The sequence below is a fragment of the Ictidomys tridecemlineatus genome, chromosome 4 (assembly GCF_052094955.1).
Source record: "Ictidomys tridecemlineatus isolate mIctTri1 chromosome 4, mIctTri1.hap1, whole genome shotgun sequence".
NCBI classification, from domain to species: Eukaryota; Metazoa; Chordata; class Mammalia; order Rodentia; family Sciuridae; genus Ictidomys; species Ictidomys tridecemlineatus.
The window spans coordinates 20,198,220-20,224,604 of NC_135480.1; the positions used below are offsets into that span (position 1 = coordinate 20,198,220).

Below are 26,385 nucleotides of genomic sequence, written 5' to 3' on the forward strand. Positions count from 1 at the left end.
ATAAGGCCTTTTTTTTTTTTTTTTGTACCAGGGATTGAAGTTAGGGACACTTGACCACTGAGCCACATCCCCAGTCCTATTTTCTATTTTATTTAGAGATAGGGTTCACTGAGTTGCTCAGTGCCTTGCCATTGCTGAGGCTGGCTTTGAACCCATGATCTTCCTGTCTCAGCCTGTGGAGCCACTGGTATTACAGGTGTGCACCACTGTACCCGGCTATAACAAAGCAGTTTTTTTGTAGGTGCTGTTGTTATTAAGTGAGCAGAGTTCCCTAAAGGTGATTGTATGTGAAGGGAAAGGGTCTTGTTCTTTGGACTTGTAGTGGAAGATATGCTAAGGAGGTGTGTTATGATTCTTGGTACTGCAGGGATAGTTAATAGTGCATTCAAATACCAACAGTATTAATAAGTGCACAGTGTGTATTTTCAGTATAACTCTTTGTTGCTGCATGGTAAAAATTGCTACACGATTTGTCTCCTTTTTTTTTTTTTTTTTTTTTAGAGAGAGAGAGAGAATTTTTTAATATTTATTTTTTAGTTCTTAGCGGACACACATCTTTGTTGGTATGTGGTGCTGAGGATCGAACCCGGGCCTCACGCATGCCAGGCGAGCGCGCTACTGCTTGAGCCACATCCCCAGCCCGGTTTGTCTCCTTTTGCCTATGGGCAGTAGAGGGCAAGCTTTCTGTAGTTTGACTCCACTTTACATGTTGGGTGTCAGGCCCTTTGTTTCAGTACCAGAAACTTCCTTTTTGGTGTGAGGACATAGACTTATGAAAGAAGAGATCAGGATAATTTGGCTTCTTGCAGTAGGAGTACCTTGGATTTTAAAGGCTACTAAGAAACAGAAAAGTATTGAAATGGCATCTTAAAACTGGAGGGAACCTAGAGCTTATTTAGTCCAGTTTCACTCTTTGTCTTTCAATGCTTGGGATCACTCTTGAGAATTCATGCTAGGCAAAGCTCTCTACCATTGAACTACACTCCTAGCCCAAATGTGTCTCTCTTTACCACTGTTACACCCTCACCCTTTTTTGTTTTGAGACAGGGTCTCAGAAGTTACCCAGGCTGGCCTCAAACTTGAGATCTTCTTGACTCAGTCTCCCAAGTCTTTTGGGATTACAGCTGTGTGGCACTGCTTGCAGCAATAGCTAACTCTTTCTGGTGATGAAATAAAATCTGGTGGGTCATGTGCTTGGCATCTCAGTAACTTTATTATCTCTGTTGGTCAAAGCTATTGACATTTTTTTTCTTCTTAAAGATATGTCAGCAGTTTTGATGAAGGTATACTTGATTTTTTTTTTTTCCTTCAGTTCAAGGGATTATCCCAGGGCCTCACACATGCTAGGTAGATGATCTGCCATTAAACTGCTTATCCACCCACTTTTATTTTTAATTTTCAGTCAAGATCTCACTGTGTTGCCCAGGCTAGCCTCAAATTTGTGATCCTCCCTTTTCAACCTCTCAAGTCACTGGGATTATAGGTGTGCACTAGCAGGCCTGGCACTTAATTTTGATATAGTCCAAATAAGATGTGAATAATTGAAAGTAAATGTGAAGGTTCTGTTTCCCATTGACGATTTATGTATGTATGTATGTATGTATGTATGTAAGTATGTATGTTTCAGTGAAAGGCTTTTCACTGAATTTGCTTAGAATTAGGATGATCAGTACTTAAGAAAGTGTATGCTTCATCCCCTTTTGAGAGAGAGGTCTGATTATCATTAGAATGAATGTTTGTTTTGTTTTTTAGTATCTGGTATTGAACCCAGGAGTGCTTAACCACTGAGCCACATCCCTAGCCCTTTTGTGTGTGTGTGTGTGTGGGTGGTGGGTGGGTGGGTGTATTTGGTATCTTATTTAAAAACAGGGTCTCATTGAGTTGCTTAGGGCCTTGCTAAGTTGCTGAAGCAATGTGTGATCCTCCTTCCTCAGGCTCCTGAGCCACTGGAATTATAGGCATGTGCAGTACAGTTGCCTGGCAGTTCAGAATCCTCTTCTATATGAACAAGATGTTTTTTTTTTTTTGGTGCTGGGGATTGAACCTAGGGCCTGTGTGCATGTGAGGCAAGTACTCTACCAACTGAGCTATATCCATAGCCCTGGTTTATTTTTAAGTAAGTTTTTTTTTTTTTTTTTTTTTTTTTTAAAGAAAAGTTCTAAGTTGCTGAGGCTGGTTTTGAACTTTTGATCCTTCTGCCTCAGCCTTCCAGGTAGCTTGAATTAGAGGCATGTGCTAGCATGCCCAGCTCTAATTATGTAGAATATGAATAGTTGTCCCTAAAAAGCCTGGTGGAATTATTGTCTTTGTATTCAGGATACAGTGAAGTCTTATATAACGTTTTGAGATCTTACTCAGAAGTTTGGTATTTAGGGACAATAGGAAAGAATCCCAATCAAGAGAATTTTATTTGTGATATGAGCAAATCATGTTCTTTCTGGGAAGAGAGAGAACCAGGTATTGGGAAGTCAAAAAGGGGACAAAGCTTATGGTGGAATTAAACAACTTGGTTTTTAAGAGGTAATGGAAGCGGGGGCGGGGGAGCGGGGGAAGGTAAGCTAAGGCCTCTGAGAAAGGAGCTGTGGAGTATGTATAGGGCTGTCCCAAATGTGAGCTTGGCTTTTAATGTAACCCCAAGACTTGGGCTTGGAAAATGAATAGTCTGATTAATCTATTCACTTACTCAGTTAATAGATATTTATTAAGCACCTGCTGTGTACTAGGAACCATTTAAATATTAGCCTTAATCTCTTATTCTAGTGGGAGAATGACAATAAGTAAATACAGAAATATCTAGAATACTAGGTGATAACAAATTATATTTAGAAAAAGAAAAATGTTTTTAAAATAGTAGGGTGTGCTGGGGTAAAAGTTTGCAGTTTGAAATAAGATGATTAGATGAGGTTTGATAAGTGACATTGAAGCAGAGACCTCATGGAATTATGTGAGCAAACCCTGCCCATATCGAGGGCAAGAGCATTCCACACAGAGAAGAGCAAATGCAACATCCTGGAGGTGCTTGCCACAGTCGGTTGTGTAGCTTGAGCACAAGAAGGAGTTAATTGATTAGGTAGGGTCTTTTATGCCATTTAAGGGGTTTTGCCTGTTCTGAGATGCCATCAGATTGGCATGATATTATTTTTTTTTAATATTTAGTTTTTAGTTCTCGGCAGACACAACATCTTTGTTGGTATGTGGTGCTGAGGATCGAACCCGGGCCGCACGCATGCCAGGCGAGCGCGCTACCACCTGAGCCACATCCCCAGCCCATGATATTTTATATTAAAGATCTTCTGTGATTTAAAAGGATCACTGTGGCTGCTGGTTAAGAATAGACTGAGGAGGCTCTGCTAAATGGGGTAAATTAAAGTTATACTACCTCACATACTTTTAGATTAATTTTGTGTTTTAACTATGGTGAAAATTAAGTGGCAAAAGTCACTATGTGTCAGAATAAGAAAAGCCTTAAATATGTGGATAAAGAGCTGCAGAATCAATGAATGAATCAATCATTCCCTTTATTAGGCATATTACCTACAACAATACCCCTCCACTCCCCTACAACCCTCAAGTCAGGAAATGTGTTACTAAAACTGTGAGGAAGGGAGAACTTGAAAAATTTATACTGAACAGGGATTAAAAATAGAAATTAAAATCCTAGGTTTTGCTTCTTACAAAGCTAATGCAAATTTATTTATAAAAATTTAAACATTTCCGAAATGTGTGATATTAGTAACTAAATGTCCTCTGCACAGCCACTGCTTAGAGATAACCACTGTTAATAATTTGTGTTTACTCCAGAATTTTTTCTATGCAAATAAAAAATTTCTTTCCTTGGTTTGTATATCATGGTCATTTTTTCATGTTTAATATTCTTTTTTTACAATGGCACAGTATTCCAACAATTGAATGCATCATAATTAATTTAAGCAGTCCCTTGCTGGTAGAATCTGGATTTTTTTTTTTTTTTTTTTTTTTTTTTAGTCTCACAGTGTCATAGTAACTTTTCATATTTGGTGTTTCTAGAGCATTAATTTCTAGAAGTGGAGTTGTTAGGGCCAAAGAGATGAGTGTTAACAGTAAATGAAAGAGTATTTATTATTATCTTTAAATAAGTCCACTTATCTTTAAATAAGTCCTATATCCTGTTTTATGACATTATTTCATAGATGTCATAATTTCAGAGATTGGGACTTCTAATCCTGTTTGTTTGTTTTTTTGCCCCATAAATATGTCTTAAGTTTTTCAGTGGTAAAATCGTCTCATCATTTGGTTTTCAGGAACCCCCTCTTCAAGGCTGAGAAAGACTTTTTTATTAATTCCAAATATCTGCCACTTGGAGGTGTTACTGTACTTTTCTCCTCCAACATGCTCCCCCCTCCCATCTCTGACATTCACTTATACATGGGCTTTGAACCACTTGGTCTTGTTAAATGACTGGAAGAATCCAGTTGGCTCATTGCTCATCATAAGGCAGTAACACTTGTATATTTGTCATCCTGGGTGGTTAGGCAACCCATTTCTCTCTTTGGCAACATGGAGATGAGGGTAGAGTGGAGGAGAGGTACTATTGCTGTTAATCTTTCTCACCTTTGCTGATCACTTTTTTGTGTGTGTTTGTGTGTGTGTGTGTAAACACGCATGCCTGCTGGGTGTCAGAGCCAAGGCATTACTAATGTTAAGCAGGTGTCTACCACTGAGCTACATCTTTAGCCCCCATTCACTTGTTTGAGCCTCTTTGAATTCTGAGTCTGGTGTTTGCTGTACTTTGGAACACGTTTTCTGTAAATTTACAGGACAAGGTACATTGTTTTAAACTTAATTTTTTCTTATTCTTTTAAAATGTTTTTATTAGTGCTTTATAGTCAAACATGATATTAGAATTCATTTTGACATAATCACATGTATGGAGTATAATTTGCTTCACTTCAGTCCCTAGTACTTCTTTCTCCTTCCTCCCCTTATTCTCCTTCCTCTACTCTTCTGGTCTTCCTTCTATTATAGTTTTTAAAAATAGGTGCTTTATGGATATATAAGGATAAATATTTGCAATTAAATATTTGCAGGCTTTGCAGGCAATATGGTTTCTGTTGCAACTGCTCCAAAGCAGCCATAGACTAATATGTAAACGAGAGTGGCTGTGTTCCAGTAAAACTTTGGGTATGGAAACGAATTTGATTTTTATAATTTCCACAAGTCATAAAAATCTTTGATGCTTTTCAATCATTTAAAAGTATGAAAACCATTCTTGTGTGCTGTACAAAAAGACAGTGGGCCTGAACTGGCGTACGAGTTTCAGTTTGTCAATCCCTGCTTTATATGAAAGTGATTTGGAAGAGTCAGGTCCTAGAGTAATAAAAGACTTCATGACAGTGTAGGTCCAGAAGAGGTCAGTAGGGGACTCCTACTTTTCTTGTTCTCTTTCTTTGTAATTTGGACTAGATGCAGGCATAAGTGCTTAAAGAATTTGTTTCTTGTACTGTCTGCCTTGAAGCAAGATTCTTCATCCTCACTTTAAGTGTATCTTGAGAATTGCGTGCAAGTGAGGCAGCTACCCTGGCTGGGACGGTATGACCCCCCAGGTCCTCAGGCAGCCCTTTTCCCCATACAGGTCAAATTAACACCTGTTAGGCTGAACTAAATTATCCCTCTCTGGAGGGGTGTGCTTTGTATACAAACTGAAACATGAAAAATGTAATCACTTCTGTCAGCTCAGTGGGTTGGAGCACCACAGGGACTGTAGTGAAATCTATATGTTTGCTGCAAATACATTGAGAGCAATTTCCCATGTACTCATCTTTCTCACTTTGGGTCCCCTTCTTTCCTGTGTCTATCAGAGTAGTGCTCTAAAGGGGGCATTGAAGGTTTTTTCAGACAATAACCCCAGGTGTGGGGGTTTCATTTGCATAATATATTTTGCTTATTGTAGTCAGTACCAGCCTAATAGAGCTAAGCAGTAGCTTCCCCTCTGCCTCCTGAGTTTCTTATATATTTGTAGGGCTGTGGGGAAGGTCCAGTACATCTTCTTTTCTTTTCTTTTCTTTTCTTTTCTTTTCTTTTCTTTTCTTTTCTTTTCTTTTCTTTTCTTTTCTTTTCTTTTCTTTTCCCCTCCCTCCCTCCCTCCCTCCCTCCCTCCCTTCCTTCCTTCCTTCCTTCCTTCCCTATCCTTTTCCCCTCCCCTTCTTTCTTTCTGTTATTGGGGATTGCACCCCAAGGCACTTTACTACTGAGCCACATCCCCAGCCCTTTTTATTTTGAGACAGGTTCTCAGTAAAGTTGCTTAGGACTTCTCAAAATTGCTGAGGCTAGTCTCAAACTTGTGATGTCCCTGTCTCAGCCTCCAAAGTTGCTGGGAATACAGATGTGTGCCAGCACACCCAGCTTGCTCCTTCTTGAGAGTACTCTTGACAACATGTTTGTGTGAGCATATTCTGCTTTAGTGAGTAGGCCTGGTAATTACTCAGAGATTACAAAATATCTTCATTGTATGTTTGGCTCTGATAATGTTTAAAAAATTTAAAAGTTTCCAACATAAATTAAGCTTTTTGGGCTTGATTGAAAAAAAAATCACAAAAATCAGGCAACACCGATTTGTATTTCCACATAACAGCAGGAGTTGAATAGTTGTTGTCTCTTGAGTCGAGGCATGGACCTCCTTGATGCCTTACTTTATACTAGGGCTGACATATTTCCAACTGAAATCTGATTTTTCTGTATGTGACCATTGCTTTAACTCAAGTGAAATACATTGATGGTTAGATATAGAATATTTCCCAAGTGACCTTCCATGGAGCTTCACCCTGGAGGCACTGGATATTGCAGGGCCCTCCTCTCCATCCCACCTATCCTGTTTAGTTTACTCATAGAAATTCCTCTCTTGGCTTAGGCTGACATGCTGACAGCCCCTTCACCTGAGAAAGAGCCTGATTTTTTAAAAATAGCAACAATTAACAAACTCCTCTTCTGTTTCCAAAGGGGGAAAAATGGTGTTCTCAGCTAATTTGTTGCATGAGGCTCACTTTAGAGAGTAGATCTCTGTTATGTCAGGTTACCTAGCACGAGAACAACCGTCTTTTGGAATATGGAAATGGAGCACTTAAAAACCTTCTTGTCCCTGTGAACAGAGCACATTGGAGAGAGGGGTATATTACAGCGAAAGGGGTGCTTGACTTGGGTGTCACCTGCTAGGAAATTAAAAATTCAATTATGAGCAGAAGCAGAAAATTGTAATAATAAATAAATCAGAGGCAGATAGTGTGACCTGTCATAGAGAATTGCAGCTTATTGACTTTGTGCCCCTTTCCTTTGCTGTATTAGAGGGTATATGTGTGAATTTTTTGTTTCTCCTACTTTTTCCCTCTCCTACATATGTTTATGTGGTTATCAGCTTCTTTGGCTTATTTCTTCCTGCTGCCCTCTTAGATCACTTCACCTTGGTAAGATGGCTTTTATAATTTTCTTTCTTTGTTCTAGGTACAGATGTAACATCCCCTACTTTTTGGTATCTTTAACATAGATTTGCCCACAACAATTTTTCAAGGATTCACGATGGTTAACGATATTGTTAACTGTCTTCATATTGTTGTGCAATAAATCTTGAGAAGTTTTTCATATTGCCCACATGGTTGAAACTCTACATCCATTGAACAAAATAGGCCCGGGCAACCACCATTCTACTTGTATGTCTGTGAGTTTGACTACATTAAGTAATTTTTCCCCCCACATTGGGAATTGAACCCAAGGGCACTCTAACACTGAACTATATCCCCAAATTGTCTTGTTTTTTATTTCAAAACAAGGTCTGACTATGTTTTCTAGGCAGGCCTAGAATTTATTATCCTCCCTAAGTAGTAGGGATTACAGGCATGTACCATCACACCTGGTAATAGTTGTGTTTTTATTTTTTATTTTTTTGGTACCAGAAATGGAACCTAGGGGCACTTAACCACAGAGCCACATCCCCAGCCCTTATTATTTTATTTATTTATTTATTTATTTATTTATTTTTTGAAGCAGAGTCTTGCTAGGTTGCTGAGGCCTACTTTGAACTTTTGATCCTCCTTTCTTAGCCTTCCAAGCTGCTGGGATTACAGATGTGCACCATCATACCCAGCTAATAGTTTTTCAAATTTAAATTCCCTGATGGTTAGTTAGTGTATTGAGTATCTTTTCTTAATAAGAACATTGGTTTTTTTGTGTAATATTGTTGGAGGAGTGTCTTCTAGTTCTTAAAATGGTGTGGTTTTTTTTTTTGTTGTTGTTGTTGTTATTGAGTTTTTAATGTATTTTGGATATTAAACCCTCATTTGATATTTGGTTAGCAAGTATATTCACCCATTCCATAGGGTGCCTTTTTAGTCTATTGATTATTTCCTCTGCTACTCTGAAGTTTTAAAGTTTGATATCTCATTTGTTGCTTATGTTTTTGATGTTATATGTGAGAAATCATTGCCTATTCCAGTGTCAGGAAGCGTTCCTCTGTTGTTTTCTCCAGAAGTTTTCTAGTTTCTGGTCTTATGTTTGTTTGTTTATTTATTAATTGTGGTGCTAGGGATTGAACCCAGGGCCTTGTACATGCAAGGCAAACACTCTACCAACTGAGCTATATTCCCAGTCCCTTAAATTTATTTTTTAAAAATTTATATATATTCTCTCTCTCACATACACACACACACGTACACACACATTCTACACCTGGGATTACAGTTGTGTTTCACTATGCCTGGTTCATAAATATAACCTGGTTCATAAATACATATATTGAGCTATATCCTCAACCCAGTTTTAGTTTTTATTTTGAGTCAGGGCTTTGCTATGTTGCTGAGGTTGGCCTCAAACTTGTGATCTTCCTGTCTCAGCCTCCTGAGTTGTGGGGATTATAGGTATGTGCTATATCATTCTTTTCTGTCCACTTGTATTAATTTATGAAGCACAGGCTTCCTGTATGAGATCCCACCATTATGGTTTGGATCTTTTGTGTCTCCTCAAAAGCTCATGTGTCAGTGTAGGAATGTTTAGTGGTGAAATGTCAAATCATGAGAGCTGTAACCTCATCAGTGGATTAATCCATTTGATGGATTGATAATTTTTTTTTTAAAGAGAGAGTGAGAGGAGAGAGAGAGAGAGAGAGAGAGAGAGAGAGAGAGAGAGAGAGAGAGAGAGAGAGAGAATGAGAATTTTTAATATTTATTTTTTAGTTCTCGGCGGACACAACATCAGGATCGAACCTGGGCCGCACACATGCCAGGCAAGCGCGCTACCGCTTGAGCCACATCCCCAGCCCATGGATTGATAAATTGAATAGACTACTAGGTGGCATTTGGGGCATGGCCAGGGGAAGTAGGTCACTATGGGGCATGGCCTACACTGTGTTTGTCCCCTGGCCTTTCCTTTCTCTCTCTTGTTTCCTGGCTGCCATGAGCTGAGCAACTTTCCTCCTTTATGCCATGGTGTTCTGCCTCACCTTGGGCCCAGAGCAGTGGAGTCAGCTGACCATAGGCTGAGACTTCTGGAACTATGATCCTAAAATAAACTTTTTTTGTTAAGTTGTTCTCATCAAGTATTTTGGTCACAGCAACTAAAAGCTGACTAACATACCCACTATTTAAAGTTGGAGTAAGCTGAGTGGAAAGTGAGGTTCCCTTTTAAAGGGAGCATAAGGCATGGCTGTTGTGATAGGGCTGAGGCTGGTTACTGTCGTTAATTACTTGCAGGAGACACAAAATGGATCTATTTTAGAAAGTGCCATAATACAGAACATAGTTTAGTTCAGCAAGGGAATGGGATATTATCCTAATTTCTCCTGCCCCTGGCCCCTTGCCTTTCTTCTTCTTCTTCTTCTTCTTCTTCTTTTTTTTTTTTTTTTTTTTTTTTAAGGCAGCTGGGTGCAGTGATGCCCGCTTGTAATCCCAGGTGCTCAGGAGGCTGAGGCAAGGGTCACATGTTCAAAGCCAGCCTGAACACTAAGTTTAGTGAGATCTCGTCTCAAGATAAAAATTTAAAAACATTTGGGGTTGTCGCTCAGTGGTAGAGCGCTTGCCTAGCATGTGTGAGGCACTGAGTTCGATCCTCAGCACCATATATAAATAAATAAAGGTCCATCACCTACTAATAAACTATTTTAAAAAAATTGGGGAAATGGCTCAATGGTGAAGCACTTGCCCTAGTGTTATCTGTAGAAATTGGGATTGGGTCCGCCGTGTTCCATGTAGTTGAAGAATGAACACACTGAACACCAAGGTAAGCAAGTAAGTAGAAGAAATTTATTATAGAAGAAGTTAAGGTTTGGAAGAAATTTCCCAAAGGACAGTTTGGGATAAGCAAGAGTATGGCCAGGGTCTCTTGGCATTCCTTCTTTTAAAGGCATACTGTGGGGAGGAAGTTGACTAATCCCCTATAACCTGTCCTTGAGATTTTAATTGCATAAGTAACTTTTTGTTAGAATGGAGTCTTTTGTCCCTTTTGGGAAACAGATGTTGACAAGCTGGAGCACACCTCAAATGGTGGTCCTGACATCTGTCCTCCTTATTGATCCTCACTGTTCTTTTCTGCTCTGACTGCCTATTTCCCCTACCTCACTAGCATTGCAGGGTACTGGGTTCAATCCCCAGCAACACACTTAATCAGTCAAACAGTATCTTTCTATGTAGTCCATGCTACTGACCTTGAACTCTGGGGCCATCCTCCTGCTCTAATCTCCCAAGAAGCTGGGATTGAATGTACACAACCTTATCTTGCTTCCTGAACTTTCTTTTAGTGATTTGTCCTGTCTCTTGGTAAGTGAGGAAGCTCAGAAAGCTTTAATTTCCCAAAGTCTAAAACTACCTTATAGACATGGAGAAGTAGCTATCCAGGGCTGAAGTGTTTCTTCATATTGGGAACCTTATAGCGGTAGGTAGGAAAGAGCAATGAGTCTTTCATTCTCACTTTAGTTTGTTTCTCTGACCAATATCAGGGCTTCATGCTTTACACACATGGTGAGCAAATTTATAGTCTTATTGTTATCATCTGTTTTCTCCCCTTCCCTCCATCCTTTCTTTTCTTCCCTTGGTTTCTTTGAGTTCAGATGTAGTTTCTTTAGGGCTGTAATCTAACTTAAAGGACTTAGTTCTAATGCTGCTATTATGACTAGATTGAAAGCTCTACAAAATTAAAAAATGTATATATTTTTTAATAAATTGATGCATAACAAGACACAGACCAAACTTTAGTGACTTAAAGCAACCGTTTTATTATATTTCATGTTTCTTTGGCTAGACTTGGCTTAGAGGGTAAGTTCTTCTCCTGGTCTTCCTTGGTTCTCTCTAGAGCCAACTGAGCGCTCACTTGGGATAACTGGGTCCCTCTCCCTTCCATGTTGTCTCAGGGACTTGTCTCTGTACGTGGCCTCTTACATGGCCTCTTCTCACACAGCAACTTAAGACTTCCAGAAGTGGTCGTTTTAAGAAAAAGGAAATGGAATCTGCCAATTATCTTAAAAAAGTAGGTCCATAACTAACATTGCTGCTACATTCTTTTGGTTAAAGCAAGCCATATACCAGTCTAGGTTCAGTGTGGGGAAGGGACTACACAGGGCGAGAATGCCAGAAAGTGGGTTCCATCTTAGGAACTTCTACAGGGACCATATATATTTCTATTTTTTTCCCGCAAAGATAAAGGCTTATTTTAATGGCTGATCTATATAATCACCAAGGGCACTAAATATATGCACACAAGGGGAACTTTATTTCTTGTTCTCTTTCTTCTTGGACAGAGTCTTGGTGATCTTTTGCATCTTAAAAATATGGAACATGAGTTTGTGTGTTATTCTCATGCAGGAGCCATGCTAATCTTCTTTGTATTGTTACAGTTTAATGCATGTGCTGCCAAAGTGAGCACAACCATATCTATTTATATACAGATCACATATCTCTAATCCCAAACCCAAAAGGCCCCCAACTGGAACTTTTTGAGCACCCATGAGCATTTTGGGGATAAGGGAATGCTTTTATTGATTGATTGATTAATTGATTTTGGGTAAGAAGTACTCATCCTATATTAATAGATAACCAATAGTGGGCAGTTAGTATTTGTAGTTTGAATCAAAGATTGTATAGATTAGTGGATGGCAGTCTTACTGCTCCTTTTGGTTTACTTGATAGTGAAGTGGCACCCCCTTTCTCCACAGAAAAGTCATAACTGGGCTTCTCCAGAAATCTTCACCATGGCTGATTTTAGGACTGTCAGCTAAAGAGTCTCTGCCAAAGAGTTCAATGTAGATAAACTTCCTATTTTTGTGTCTCCCTGTTTTACTTGGCCACTGGCAGAGAAGATACTAGCACTCTAGGTGCTGGACTCCCCCTTACTAGTTTTTCACAAAAGTATCCAGTATAGTACTTGGAAGAAATTTGCAAACAAGGCCTCTGGCCTTGAGCTGGGCTTCACAGAGATGTCTATGTTTTTAAGATAAGTTACAATTGGGTGCCATGGTAACAGCTGGCAGGGGGAGGAAAGAAGGGGAGAAGAAGCTCTCCCCTTCTCAGGTGTTCTTGAAGGGTTAACTTGCCCAAAACAGTGAAAGAAAAAGCTGCTTTTATGTGAACTTCTGCAGACTGAACTTTTGAGCCCCTCCCCTTACATGCTGGGTAATAAAACTCTGAAACTACCTGAACTCGGGTTTCAGGGAATTGATTGATTATAGCAAAAGCTGTGCCCTCTAATCCTGGCTGCAGCCAAATAAAACTGTTTCTTGCTGTCTTCAGTGCCTTGCCTCGTTTGTCCCTACAACAATAGGATTCATGTGATTTTCATTTATGCCTTTACAGTATTCTTTCTTCTTTAACACATGTCTTCTTTCTAGGCATAGTGATTTGAGTGGTCATGGTACATCATATTCCCTCTGTATATTTTGGAGGTTGTAATCCAAGGAAGAAAAAAAACAGTGGGCTACTTATTGTAATATATGTCTACTGTACTTCACTTAATTGTAAACTTTTTTTTTTTTTAATTGTTGTGGTACTGAGGAATGAAACGAAATGTACTTTACCACTGACTACATCCCCATTCCCCTTTTATTTTTTATTTAGAGACAGGGTCTCACTAAGTTGCCAAGGCTGGCCTGAATCTTGTGGTCCTCCTGCCTCATCCTCCTGGGTCACTGGTTATTGGCACACGCCACCACACAGAGCTGTTAATGATAAAAATCTTACGACATAGAGATTTCCCCTCAAAATGTGGAAGCTGAAGATAGTGAACATGTACTGAGGTCATATAGCTAATAAATGATACAGGGTGGAATTTAAATGGCAATCTGCCTGATTCTAAAGCTCAAATACCAAATTATTTTGTATTTTAGTTATTTCGTTTCAAATGAATTGACTCAAGACACTTAAGACATATCAGAAGGTTTCTCAACAATAGCACTTTTGCCATTTTCAGATAGGTAATTTCTTATTGTGGGAGGCTGTCCCATGCATCGTAGGACTTTAGTAGTAGTCCTGCCGTACTTAATAGACAGTAGTAGCACTCCCCACCAGTTACAATAAGCAAAATGTCTTTAGAAATTACCAAATAGCCCCCATGGAAACCCTCCTCCCATTAAAAACCACTGATAAATCATTTGATGATTAGTGTTGTCCTTTGATCTTTCTGTTGTTTTAATATATTTTATAAGGAATTGGCAGCAACTACAAATCATTATTCTTATAATAATTATACTAGTATTGCCTGGTTCTGATGGCCTTGAGTCATGCCTTTCATTGACTCTACCCTTCTTTGCCTTTTCTTCCCCTTTTGTCTGTGATTCTCCTAAATAATATGCAGCTGGGTAAAGTGGTATTTGCAAGGACTTTTTATACAGGTATCGATTCAGCAGGCATTCAGATCTCTGCGATTATAGCCATTAGTACTGGTAAAAGAAGGCAATTTACATGTTTTCTAATTATAGTAGAGGGGAGAAATGCAGTTTTTAGCAAGCTGGGAATTAAATGGCTTCCAGACTCCACAGAGTTAATCTTCATCAGGGTAGTATTGATTGACATGCTGGAGGATGATAATGTGTGATTCTTTTGGGGAACGGGGGAGGAGAGTGGAAATTGCAGTTTCTCTACTAATTGTACTTTAGGTGTGATTTATGACAATTTCATGTTGTCTAGACAGAGGGAAATGATGGAGAAATTATTCCAGTGGAGTCTCAGATCCTGAGTCCAAGAGGAATGAAGGTGGTTGTTGAAGTCAGGATCAGTGGAAAGGCAAGTAGTATATCCCCAGATGTAAATTAGTACAGATCAAATGTTACTAAGGAAAGCAGTTCCGAATGAACCTTGGTTATAAGGAAAGTGAATGTACTCTGAACTTTGTGTTAGCTCAAGAGCTACCAGTAGATTGTTTGAGGGCCAAGCTGGAGTCTTTGCCCTCCTGTCTATTTCTTTAGAATCCTCAAACCTCATTATATGAATAGATTTGAGCCAGGAAAGCTGCCTCTTTGCTTCTGGTTAATGAGGGCCCCAGCTCACTCACTGTACTTTCCTTTTTCCATATTCTCTAGTAAGGCTTCATACTCACTCTCACTGCCTTCCTGATGCTGGCCCTAAGTTTTTACTTTGTAAACCTGGCACAGTGGTGCATGCCTGCAGTTTCTGTCACTCAGTAGGCTGAGGCAGGAGAATGTCAGGTTTTAGGCCAGTATGGGCAAGACAGTGTCTCAAATAAATAAATAAATAAACAAGGCTGGAGATGCAGCTTAGTGGTAGAGTATCCCTGGGTTTAATCTCCAGTATCTTCCACTTCAAAAAAAGATTTTACTTTCAATTATAGAGCACTGACTGTATAATATGTCAGGTCACTTTTTAATAAATGATCTTAGTCAAGGATTTTTAACACTTAAGGTCAGGAATGTGAAAAAATCATCTTAGAGGACTACACTGGTTTGTTTGAAGAGCAGAGGATTCTGTCAACATACTCTTTGTAGAATTAGTAGATCCAGAGTTATACTTTTTAGGATTTATGTTCTTTTGAATAAAGTTAACAGATGGTGGGGTGGTGACACATGCCTATAATCTTAGCAGCTTGGAAGGCTGTGGCAGGAGGATTACAAGTTCAAAGCCAGCCTCAGCAACTTAGTGAGGCCCTAAGCAACTCAGTGAGATCCTGTCTCTAAATAAAATACAAAAGGTGGGGGAGGGCAGGGATGTATGTGGCTCAGTGTTTGAGTACCTCTGGGTTCAATCCTTAGTACCCCCCCCCCCACACACACACAAAAGTTCACTGAGAAGTCATGGTTATGGAATTCTGTAAGTCTCTCCTTGATTTTTTTTTTTTAAATCAGTCGATTAGGATGCACTGCCTCTTAATTAAGGTTTGAACCTATATATACCAGCTCTTGCTTGTGGAACATGTGTGCATATGAGTATCAGAGCTAGCTGTGGAACTTTTTATTCATAGTCCTGCTCTTACTCATCTTCTAGTGAAAAGCCTCTGATCTAAATTCTTGATTTGAAAACAAGTCAGGTCTGTGAACAGACTTTCCAAGCCTGCTGGCAAAAATGGATTTGAATGTAGACATCCTTGTAGATCATTTTGGGCCTTTGAGTTATATGTAGACAAAAGTGAATTTTTTTAAATAAATAAAGTTTTATAACCATATTGTAATATGTTGAGAGTGTGTAAGAGCTAATCGTAGTGCTGAGCAATCATTTTCATGAATGTATGAAAAATAACCACTCACCAAACAGCAGAGGGTCATTTGTTCCCCAAGGAGCATGGCTGACTTTTCAAGCAAGACTTTTATATAGCTGGATACATGATTGTGCACCATATATAATTTCTGTTGCCAGCCTCTTCCCTTTTGGTGTTTATGTGATTATGTTGTGTTCTGATGTTTTACCATCTATTGCTCACTGCTCAGAGGCATTGTGAAGTACTTTAATGTTGGTATAGACATTTTTGAGGTTTTCTGGTAGAAGGCATTGTTTTGAGCCTTGTGAATTGTTTATGCTTGATGATAGTAAAATCAAGCTGAGCTATACCATAGGCAGCATGAGCCCTTTCTGTACTATGTCTGTTTTTTTCTCTGAGGTTAGTCTTTTAGCAGTGCCGCCTTGCCTTGGTCCACCCCACAGCAGGAGCAGGAATTGTCTGCCAGGCTCTGCTGGCAACTGCACCACATGCTATAAGTGCATTCCTAGATCTAGGGGGCTCTGCAGTTATCAGATGAGTGCCTATCATTGGATAACTTAAACGATAATTGCTAGTGTGTGAAATGGGGAGGTTTGGAAGCCTCTGCTTTAAAGCAGAGATGTCAATTCAGAAATCATAATAGAGGTGTCGTTTCAGAACACACAATTATTTTTTACAAAGAATAAGGGCTTGTCATCTCCCAGCCTAAGCATGCGCCTAAGGCACAGATTTGGGCTTGCAGAGCAAGATTCAGAAATGAAAGCAGTAGTGCAACTGAGTTTCTTTGACCTCCTGCCTTTTCATTCCCCCTTTCATTGCCCTCTTTCCTCTCTAAGGTCTCTTTTGGCAATATACAGTCTAGGAGCATTGGTGGTAGTTTCCTAGGCAAATAACTAGCCTCTGACTGTGTGATTTAATGAGTCTCCCAGGGACCAGGCAGCACTGCATTTATCAGGATAACTGTGTCAGCACTTTAACCTGAGTGGCTTAAGTGACCAGAATGATGAAGAGTGATGTAAGCAGTTTTTGAAAACTTTGTTCCTATAGAAATTTTGGTGTGAATTTTTTTGACATCTGGCAACCTTGTCTGAGAGTCACCAGGTCACTGAGGGACAAAGAGATAAATTGTCTTACTACTTCTTCCTATTCTAGTTAGGGCTGCTGATTGATTCACTTCGATATTTGTTGGTCTCTGTTATATGTGAGTTAGGATGTGAGTTTTGGTGGGGATAAAAAGATGTCTTGGAAACAGTACTTGCTTTCATTCATGTAGCTTATAGTCCAGTAGCAGAGACTATATATATTTCTAAGTGACTGCAAAATAAGGTGGCTTGGGAGAAGGTCTCTTAAGAAAAGTACAAAATGCTATGGGGTATCAAGGAGGAGGGTGAATTTCTGGTTGTAGGAGTAAGGCATTTAAACTTTGAAAAATTTTTACAGGCATTGATGAGGGAGAAGAACTTTCCAGGAAAAAAAAAAAAAAACAGTCAAGATAAGTACAGGATTAGGATAGTAAGAGTTTGTATAGTTCAGCTAGAGCAATGTTTTTCAAAGTGTAGTCTGGGATCCCCAAAGTCAAGCTATTTTTATAATTATGCAAAAATGTTCTTTGTGTTTTTCACTGTCATCCTTTCATAGGTATGCAGTGAGGTTACATGATGTGTAATGATGTCATTCTAATGGCTAATTGAACGCGGGCTTGTGTATTAATTCCTCAGTTCTGCTGGGTGCAGTAGTACATGCCACTCTTGTACTACTGTACTCTTTGGGAGTACTCTTTGGGAGTTAAGAGAATCGTAAGTTCAAGACTAGCCTGGGCAATTTAGTGAGACTGTGTCCAAAATAAAATTTAAAAGGTCTGGGGATGTAGCCCAGTGGTACAGACCTCCCCTGGGTTAATTCCCTAGTACTGCAAAACACAACAAAACAAAAAACATAGAAAAAGAAAGAAAAAACTGGGCTAGAACATAAGTATATCCAAAAAGAATGAGAAGTTCTGCTGCAAAGCTTTGAATGCCAGGCTGAGGAATTTGTATTTTATTTCCTGGGCAGAAGGGAGATGTTAGTTTGGGTTTGGCTCTGCTGAATTGAAATAGCAGATGCCACCCTGACTTTGAAACCAGGCAAGGAAATAACTCCTTAAGCATGGGGCACCAGTGGCATCTTAGCTTCTGGTAGCAGGCTTTCCCTAACTGAAGAGGCCACAATTCTGGCGATTGATTGTTTCCAATGTCTGGAGAAAGTCTGAACATGTTTGTTTGCTTTAGAATATTGATTTCCTCTGAGATCTGACAACCAGCTAAAAGAATGACTTCAGGGTATAATTGTTTAACAGGGAGGAGTTGTCATTGACTTGTTCATTCTGTCTAGACCAGTTCCCAGACTTTCTGCTTCTCGAACTGATGTCTATTGAATCTGAAAGGAAACCTTTAAAAAAAAAAAAAAAAAAGATGGTTCATCTCATCTACCCTGATCACTTTTTCTGTTCAAGAGTTTTCTTCCGCTATTTTTATTGTCTTCCTAGACATCAGTAGTCATCAAAAGATAGAGCTGATATAAGTAACGCCTTTCCAAATATTTAAAATATTAATTGAAGGAAACAGATAGTCATGTTCATTTACAGTATTAGGACTTTTACAGCCTGAATTGTGTGCGTTTTGAGGGCTTCAGCAGGGCTTAATATCCTTCTTCTCTCCGTCTGTCCCTCCCTTTTGTCCTTACTTCCTCCTTGTTTCTCTCCCTCCTTCCTCTCTTTCTTTCTGTTTCTTGTGCTAGGGATGGCCTCTCTTATGCTAGGCGAGCATTCTACCACTTAGCTAACACTCCTAGCCCAATCATTTTTTAAAAAATTTTAATTTGTTTTAATTATATATGACCATAGAATGCATTTATGTACTTTTGATATATCATACATTCCAGTAATCATTTTTGATAACATTCACTAATGCATAAAACTTTAATTTATAGTTTTATTGTTATTGTTGTTCTGTTTCTTAATAATTGTACCTTGTTTTTCAAGGAATTTTACATAAGCAAATATTTTAGAGCAGAAGTGGGCATACATTTTCTGTAAAGGGCTAAGTGGCTTTGTCTCTTAACTTTGCTTTGCTAGCTCCAAAGCAGCCAAGAAAAATACATAAATGTATGAATGTGACTGTGTTCAGACAAATTTATTTACCAAAAAAGCTGTCTCACACAGGGTTATAGTTTACCAAACTGACTGTAGAGCATTAGAGAAAATTGCTATTTGAAGGACTGTTTATTTATTTTTTGTTTGTTTGTTTGTTTTAGTTGGTTATGCATGATAGTAGAATGCATTTTGACACATCATACATAAATGGTAGTACATGATGTGAAGGAATCTTTTTTAGAAGTGAATAATTGTGAAAATGAATGACTACCCCTTTGACTTCAGTATTTCACTTTTATATTTTTTGTACATTGGATGCTTTTATTTTCTTATTTTGATGTAATTTTAGACTTGCAGAAAAATTGCAAAGACTTCAGTCATCCCTGTACCTCTCCCCTGCCCCCCCCCCAAAAAAACATAAATAACCCACAGATGAACTAGGCACTTGAGGGAGAAAAGAAAGAAGTTTTAAAGGGTTTTTGTTTTGTTTTGAAGGCCTCAGTGACAGCCCACCCCCACTTTTTTGGTGGTAGTGGGGGACTGAACTCAAGGACATTTTACCACTTCTTCTTAAATTACTAAGACTGGCCTCAAACTTGTGATCCTCCTGCCTTAGCCTCATGAGTTGCTGGTACCATTGTGCCCCAATTCAGTGACCTTTTTTTGTACCAGGGATTGAACCCAGGGGTGTCTACTACTGAGCTGCATATCCAGCCCTTTTTTGTGTTTTTATTTAGAGAAAGGGTCTCACTGAGTTGCTTAGGGCCTCACTAAGTTGCTGAGGTTGGCTTTGAACTCACGATTCTCCTGCCTCAGCCTCCCATGCTGCTGGGATTACAGGTGTGTGCCACCACACTCCATTAACTCTTTAAAATATTTCTAGCCTGGTGCTATGGTGCATTCCTGTAATCCCAATGGCTATGGAGGCTGAGATGGGAGGATTGAGATTCGAAAGCGAGGCGCTAAGCAACCAAGTGAGACCCTGTCTCTAAAGAAAATACAAAATAGGGCTAGGGATGTGGCTCAGTGTTCAAGTGCCCCTGAGTTCAGTTCCCCATACCCCACCCCAAATATTTTTAAACTGAGTTTGTGGGTCAGAATGAAATAGCTGCTTCAAGCCTTAACAACCCTAACTGACCCCTCCCTCATTCCTTCCTGATTTTGCATTATCAAATTGCATGATATTAAGTCAAGTCAGATTTGTGGGGGCCAGAGCAGAAGGTGCACAGCTACTATCCCATTCCATTTTCTCATGCCATTTCCAGTTGATGGCTCTTTAAAAGAAGCTAACAATATGAGAGAAAGATCTTTCTTTGAGATTTCTAGGAGTGGTGTTGGTACCTATCTAGTAGCTCTGTTTCTTTATTCCAAATTGATTGGAGAGCTCTATTTTTACTTGTGGAGAATTTATGTTTTATATGATTTGTATATGTATGGAAGTACTATTCATTCTTATTTGCTCTCTGGATTTTGAGTATTAGCAGCTAAAATGCCACATATGTGTGTGTGTATGTACATATACACACACACATATATACATAATACTTTTTTTTTTTTTTTTTGCTGGTCCTTCTATGTTGTCTGGGTAGCAGTTAGTGCCAGAAGATTCTGTAGTAAGTAGGCACAAGGGATGTATGTTCCAAAAGAATCTCATCAGAGACTCCACAGGGACAAAGCTTAACATTTTGATTCTACTCTGATTTAAAGAAGTCTTCCTAATTAAGATAGGAAGAGTAGGAAGTAGGACTGTAGGATTTTCAAGTAGAATCATTAAAATCAAAATTTTAAATCAAATTTTCTTTGCTTTTTTTCTTCCAGTTCAGGAATTTCCTTTATATCATCCCTGATATCTTTTTTCTTTGAGTACTGTTGTTGCCTTGACACTGTAGGGGGCAATATTTGCCTCATAACTTACCAGGTTAATTTTCCAGGCCTAACTACTAGATATATTTTGGTCACACAAATATATCTAGTAGTTAGGAGGGTGCTCCTCACCAAAGCTCTTCTGCTTTACTAAGTGGCTGTTTCAACGATGGTACAACAGGGCTGGGAGGGACTCAGGACTAACTCCAAAGCACTTAAGAGTGGAACAATTGTCTAGGTTTTCTAGGGCAGGCAGCTGCTCTCAGATCTTGCTTTCATTCTTTGACTCATTCTTTGATCCTAAAGAACTAGTTTTAGTTAATATAATACTACTATTATAAGGTAACATTTTAATCAATAAGTACTAAGTTACAGTTAAGATAGAAACAGATGTTTTGATGTGCTATTGCACAGTAGAGTGACTATAGGTAATAATAGTGTTCTATAAATTTCAAAAACTAGAAGAAAGATTTTGACAGTTTTCACCATAAAGAATGAAGAATATTTGAAGAAAAAGACGTTTAACCTGACTTACACATTATATACTGTGACCATATATTAAAGCATTCCTAGTATCCTACTAATATCTACAATTTCATGTTTTATGTATCACTTAAAAAATAAGCTTTTGGAAGGAGGACTTAAATGTCCTAGGTCGATAATCTTCTCAAAATTTTGCTTTCCTTTTTTTCTCCAATTTATGCACCTCTCACTTACTTATTGCACACAAGCATTTTTGTATTTCAAAAACTCAAAGACAAGGGGTTGGGGTTGTGGCTCAGTGGTAGAGTGCTTGCCTAGCATGTGTGAGACACTGGGTTTGATTTTCAGCACCACATATATGTAAATAAAATAAAGGTCCATCAACAACTAAAAAAAAAAGTGTGTGTGTGTGTGTGTGTGTGTGTGTGTGTGCGCGCGCGTATGTGTGCGCATATATATTAAAAAAAAAAAACTTTGGATATGCCAATTTTTATGTGTCCTGATTGGAAAAAAATTTTGACACCTTAGAACGCAGGGGAAAAACAGTGTTTTGGAATTGATGAAGAGCACGCCATTTCTGTGAACATTGTGATATCACTAAGGAGTTGGGTGTTCAACTAGAGAGTTGTATTTTATTGCTTTCCTCTTTTTCTCACTGGTTGTATTGTGTTTTCCACATTTAGTGGCGTTAAATTGTGGGCATATAGTCCTTCTCTAGATAAAAAACATCTTTGACAGGTGGTTTTCAGGAGCAGAAATGGTTGTAAGCTAGGTTGATGGGGCCTTGCCTTTATCTTTTCCCCGGGCTGTTATGGGAAATGTTGCAGTAGGCCAGTTGCTGGAGTAAAGTGACTGCACATGACTATACCTAAAGCCAGCTGGTTTTAATAACACTGAATTGAATTAAATCAATTGGAAAAGATTGGTAGCTGCTGTTCTTATCCTGCAGATCTGCTTTAAAGAAGAATCTAGCAGGGAACTTAAGCTCTGGGAGTCTTAAGCAAAATGCTGCTGGAGAGGAACAATATGCACTTACTTCTGAGACGACTTTTTGTTTTTTTTTCTTCTTTTTGTGTAGTGGTACTTGAGATTGAGCCCAGGGGTGCTGTACCACAGAGTTGTATCTCCCAACCTTAAAGTTGGGATCTTCCTGCGTCAGCCTTCCAAGTCTTTTGGGTGTCATCACCTGACTGGCCGGCAACTAAAAGACCACCCAAACACAGAAATACCTTTTTCCAGGGCCAGGGACTGCTCTAAGACCTCAGGTGTCAACTCCCACGCTGGAGGACAAGGGAGACAAGAGGCAAGAGAGCGAGCACACTCCAAACCCTAGTATTTATTAGGGGAAGACATTCGATAGAATATTCCACCCAAATAAAGCAAGAGATTGTGTTACAACAAACAGGGAGGTGTAGCCCAATCCTGTTGGGTGATGCCCAATCCCAGAGCTGCAGTTCCTTGCTGAGGGAAGTTAAGGCCCACTTACTTCGCATTGCATGTGCCAGTTCCACACCCTCATTACTCGAGGCTAAGGGGGTGTGCTCAGCTCCTGTTCAGGGCGACCCGACAATTGCACCCTGAGCTCAGCTCTGAGACCACTTTCTTAAGAATGTCTTCTATGTCAGGAGCTTTACTGGATGCCAAGGCTTATATGAATTAAGAAGTAGTGTAGTGTGGCAGCTATGGTAGACCAAGGAGCCCCTGGGTCATATTAACTGGCTCTTATTGTATGAAGAGAAATAAAAAGTTTATGTTCTTAATAATCAGAAGATTTCATGTAAAAGTCCAAAGTTTTGACTTTACTCAAAGAATGGGAAGAGCCAGCAATACTAGCGCAGTTGTAGCTTGTTTGCTGGTGTTGAGTGATGGGATACATACCTTCCTGTTTACCAGTGTCCCTTGCTCATGAGGAATGCATACAATAGGCACTTGTATGCCTTATGTACTTGTTTCCCAGGTGGGCCCTGGAAGTCCTGCAGTACAGCATAGAGGCTTGAAGTATTTTGGATTTAATATAGGCCTTCACTGGAGTTCTGACACTATCTCTTAACAGCTGTGTGCCACAGGGCGACATACTTTTAACTTCTAGGCCCAGTGTTCTCATGTATTTAGTGATATCTGTCTCTAGGTCTCTAACTAAATACATGTGAAGTTCTTAGTATACCACTTGGTACTCAAAAAGTGCTCCATAAAGTGTGTATCGCACATGGTGAGTTGTACTTTTGGTTAGGTTAGATCATATAAGGTCTTTGTCAGGTGTTAAGGGAATCCTATGAATACTCTTACTCACAAAAAGAATATGGGCAGAGCAGAATGAGAAGAAGATAAGGGGATGTGGATTATAATGGTATAAAGGAACTGAACGCCAAGAAAAATGTTGGCACTATGTAGTAATCTCCAAGTGCACCTAGTTTTTCCCTCCTGTGTTGATCCCAACCTTCTGTTTGTCTATTGGTGGTACTGCAAATAGAAATATGATCATGTTTCTGAGGCACTTGTTCATTACTCACTGAAGAACAATATTCAGCATAATACAGTGGCTGCATCCAGTGTGGGAGCGCTATAGCTCTTTTTAAATTTATGTTTCTACGTACTTAGCTTGTTGGAAGTGTGTGCTCCCAGATAACAGGTGTTAGGCAACAATGGGGGAAGTTATATATCTTTCCCCCATTTTCCCTAATGAATGACCTCTGAGTTGGTAATTGACAGGGATTATTGCCATTTTTTTAATCTCTGCTAGGAGGCTGCTGGAGTCTTCCCTCATTTCATTATCCCGTTATGATGGAGCAGGATCCAGAGAGCACCCAATTTACCCAGACCCAGCGAGGTAAGGCCAAAGTGAGAAATGGCACTAGGTGGGGGGGAGGGGCGGCCCTTGGGGTTGCCAAGCTGTTGGAAGCCCCGTCCTTGTGCCTCTCTGGTCCTGGTGCTCTTTTATTCTTCAGTTAAAGTTTTTGAGGCAGGTGGTTCAGGTGATTGGGAAGTGTTGCAGGTAAGTGAATAGCACCTCTGGAGACTGAGCTCTTGTCCTTTGTGGCTCACTTCTGTCGTCGGGGCACTAGAAAAGAGACCTGTGAAGGCCACAGGCCATCAGAGGATATTCTTTCCTGCTGGCCCACGAAGCTGTTGCATGTCAGATGGACAACCAAAAGAGAAAGAGGAGTTTATTACAATAATAGGGAAAATACTTACCAGTTAAACAAAAACCCTATTTGCTATAATTGGAATATCAAAGAGCAGAAGCCAAGTTCCTTTAGTTACTGAATATTTGGAGACTACCTGAAGAAGAGATAAAGGAAGAGATAAACTGAATGAAACAAGTGCTTGGTTTATATTTTTTAGAAGATGTTTGAAAAATTCTTAAGGAGAAGAAAATTTAGATTAGCTCAGGGCCCATTTTTGTGAACCAAGAATGAAACATTGAACTCTTTTATAATGTTTATTTGTAGAGAGCAGTGCCTTGGGGTGCTCATAGCAGGATGTACTGATCTTTTAATCATCTAAAAAGAGGTAACCTGTACATTATTGGAGCAGAGTACATTGTGAGGCTTTGCTAAAAGAAAAGCATAACTTATAATGTTTATAATGGTGGGGTTGGCAAGTTAGCAATATAGGTCAAATAAAGCTAAATTAGTTTTGCTCAAAATTAAGACTTTTAAGTCCACTTGGAAGCATTGTTAGACCAAGTTGATTTCAGGGATACTAAATGATTTTGTCATTGGGGCAGTTATGTCGTGACAACTGCACATTCTTTTTGAAATACCAGTGAAAGGGTTCTCTGTTATCCTCTTACTTTTGTTTCCACACCCCAGAAATGGCAAATCTTAAGAATCAGGGAACATAGGAATGGATGACTTTTAAAACAGGTAGGCAGAGCTGGGCATGGTGGTGCACACATTTAATCCCAGCTATTTGGAAGGTTGAGGGAAGAGAGGGTCACAAGTTTAGGCCAGTCTCAGTAACTTAGCAAGAGCATATCTCAAAATTAATAAATTAAAAAAAGGATCAGGGTTGTAGCTCTGTAGTAGAGCACTTCTGGGTTCCATCCCCAGTACTGGAAAACAAGAAAAAATAGATTAGATTTAGAAGATGACTGAAGCCAGGAAGTTTATGTTAGCCTCTAATTATGTTTGCAAGTTATAAACTCTTCACAAAGGAAGGGATTTTTTTTGTGTGTGTGAATCAAATACTTCGAAACAGAGGTGGACACCTTCTTGATGTACAACAGTTTCTTTGAGGACAGCAGTGGAAATCTTATCCCCAGAAATTTTAGCCTGGCAGAATTTAACCGTGGTTCTTAAAGACTGTTATTTGTCCTCCTTTCATATGATCTGTTATTTATTTCTACTCTGATTTCTGAATTACCAACAGTGTCATACTTTGTGGTGTTGTATTTTTACTTTTTCTTTTTGAACACAAAATAAATTTTTTTGAAGGAAAATTGTTTTTTCTTGGAAGAAAACTTGAGGATTTATTTAAACTCTTAAAATTTCACTTGGAGCACTTTAGGGTTGTTTGATGGTTTTCCAGCTCTTCCTTAAGAGGATGCTTGTCATTACCTCATCACCTGTTGTTTAATTTCTTTTTCTTCTTAGGCTACACCTTATATTCTGTGTATAGGTCAAAGCCTTTGTGAGATATCTCCTTAGCATGAAACTCAACTTCCCTTTGTATAATAAAAGAACAAAGGTCAGGATGTCAGGAATCAGTTTTCCTTCCTTTTCTTTCTTACCATTGATATATAACATCATAGTTTTAGGGAACTTCTGTCCTAGAGTGGAATTAAACAACTAGGGTTACCTAGTGCTGAATGATTGTGTCCCCACATAATAGAACAGTCCTTATTTATTATTATCACTATCAGTATTCTTTTTACCATCATCACCAATTATTTGGTAAATATAAGAACAACTCAAGAGAATTGATTTCTGTGTGTTGAAATTTTCATGTTCCGTGATTCATCCTTGTGAAATGGATGGGATGAGGGACCCAAATGGATGATAAATTCCATCAATTGAGGCTTTTAGAGAATAATTCTTGTGCTCTGGTTATCTTGGCCAAAGCATTTGTGCATCTCATGACTACTTATTATTCAAACATAAATTGTTTTCAGTGTAGCCTGTTATTCTGTATCACACATTTTTCAGTTCCAGAAATTGTGAGCCACCTCCTTGGGAATTCCATTTGATGGTTGGCCAGAAGGACACTACCTCTGATGACAGGCATTTCAGAGACAGCTTCAGTTTCTATAGCAG

The 26,385-nt window shown here is 39.1% G+C and overlaps 1 protein-coding gene and 1 pseudogene across 12 annotated transcripts in view; one reads left to right on the top strand and one right to left on the bottom strand.

Annotated features, from left to right (window-relative positions):
• Ambra1 (autophagy and beclin 1 regulator 1) overlaps positions 1 to 26,385 on the top strand; it is a 179,414-nt gene that overhangs the window by 46,575 nt on the left and 106,454 nt on the right. For 8 of the 12 annotated variants that reach the window (XM_078046113.1, XM_078046110.1, XM_078046111.1 and 5 more), the window contains one exon: positions 23,871 to 23,957. The exons of the other annotated variants lie outside the window; for them this stretch is intronic. In XM_078046113.1, the coding sequence (XP_077902239.1) occupies positions 23,871 to 23,957 (87 nt within the window). The remainder of the gene's footprint in view (positions 1 to 23,870; positions 23,958 to 26,385) is intronic. 12 annotated transcript variants of the gene reach the window in all.
• LOC120890104 (U6 spliceosomal RNA) lies at positions 11,777 to 11,877 on the bottom strand (annotated as a pseudogene).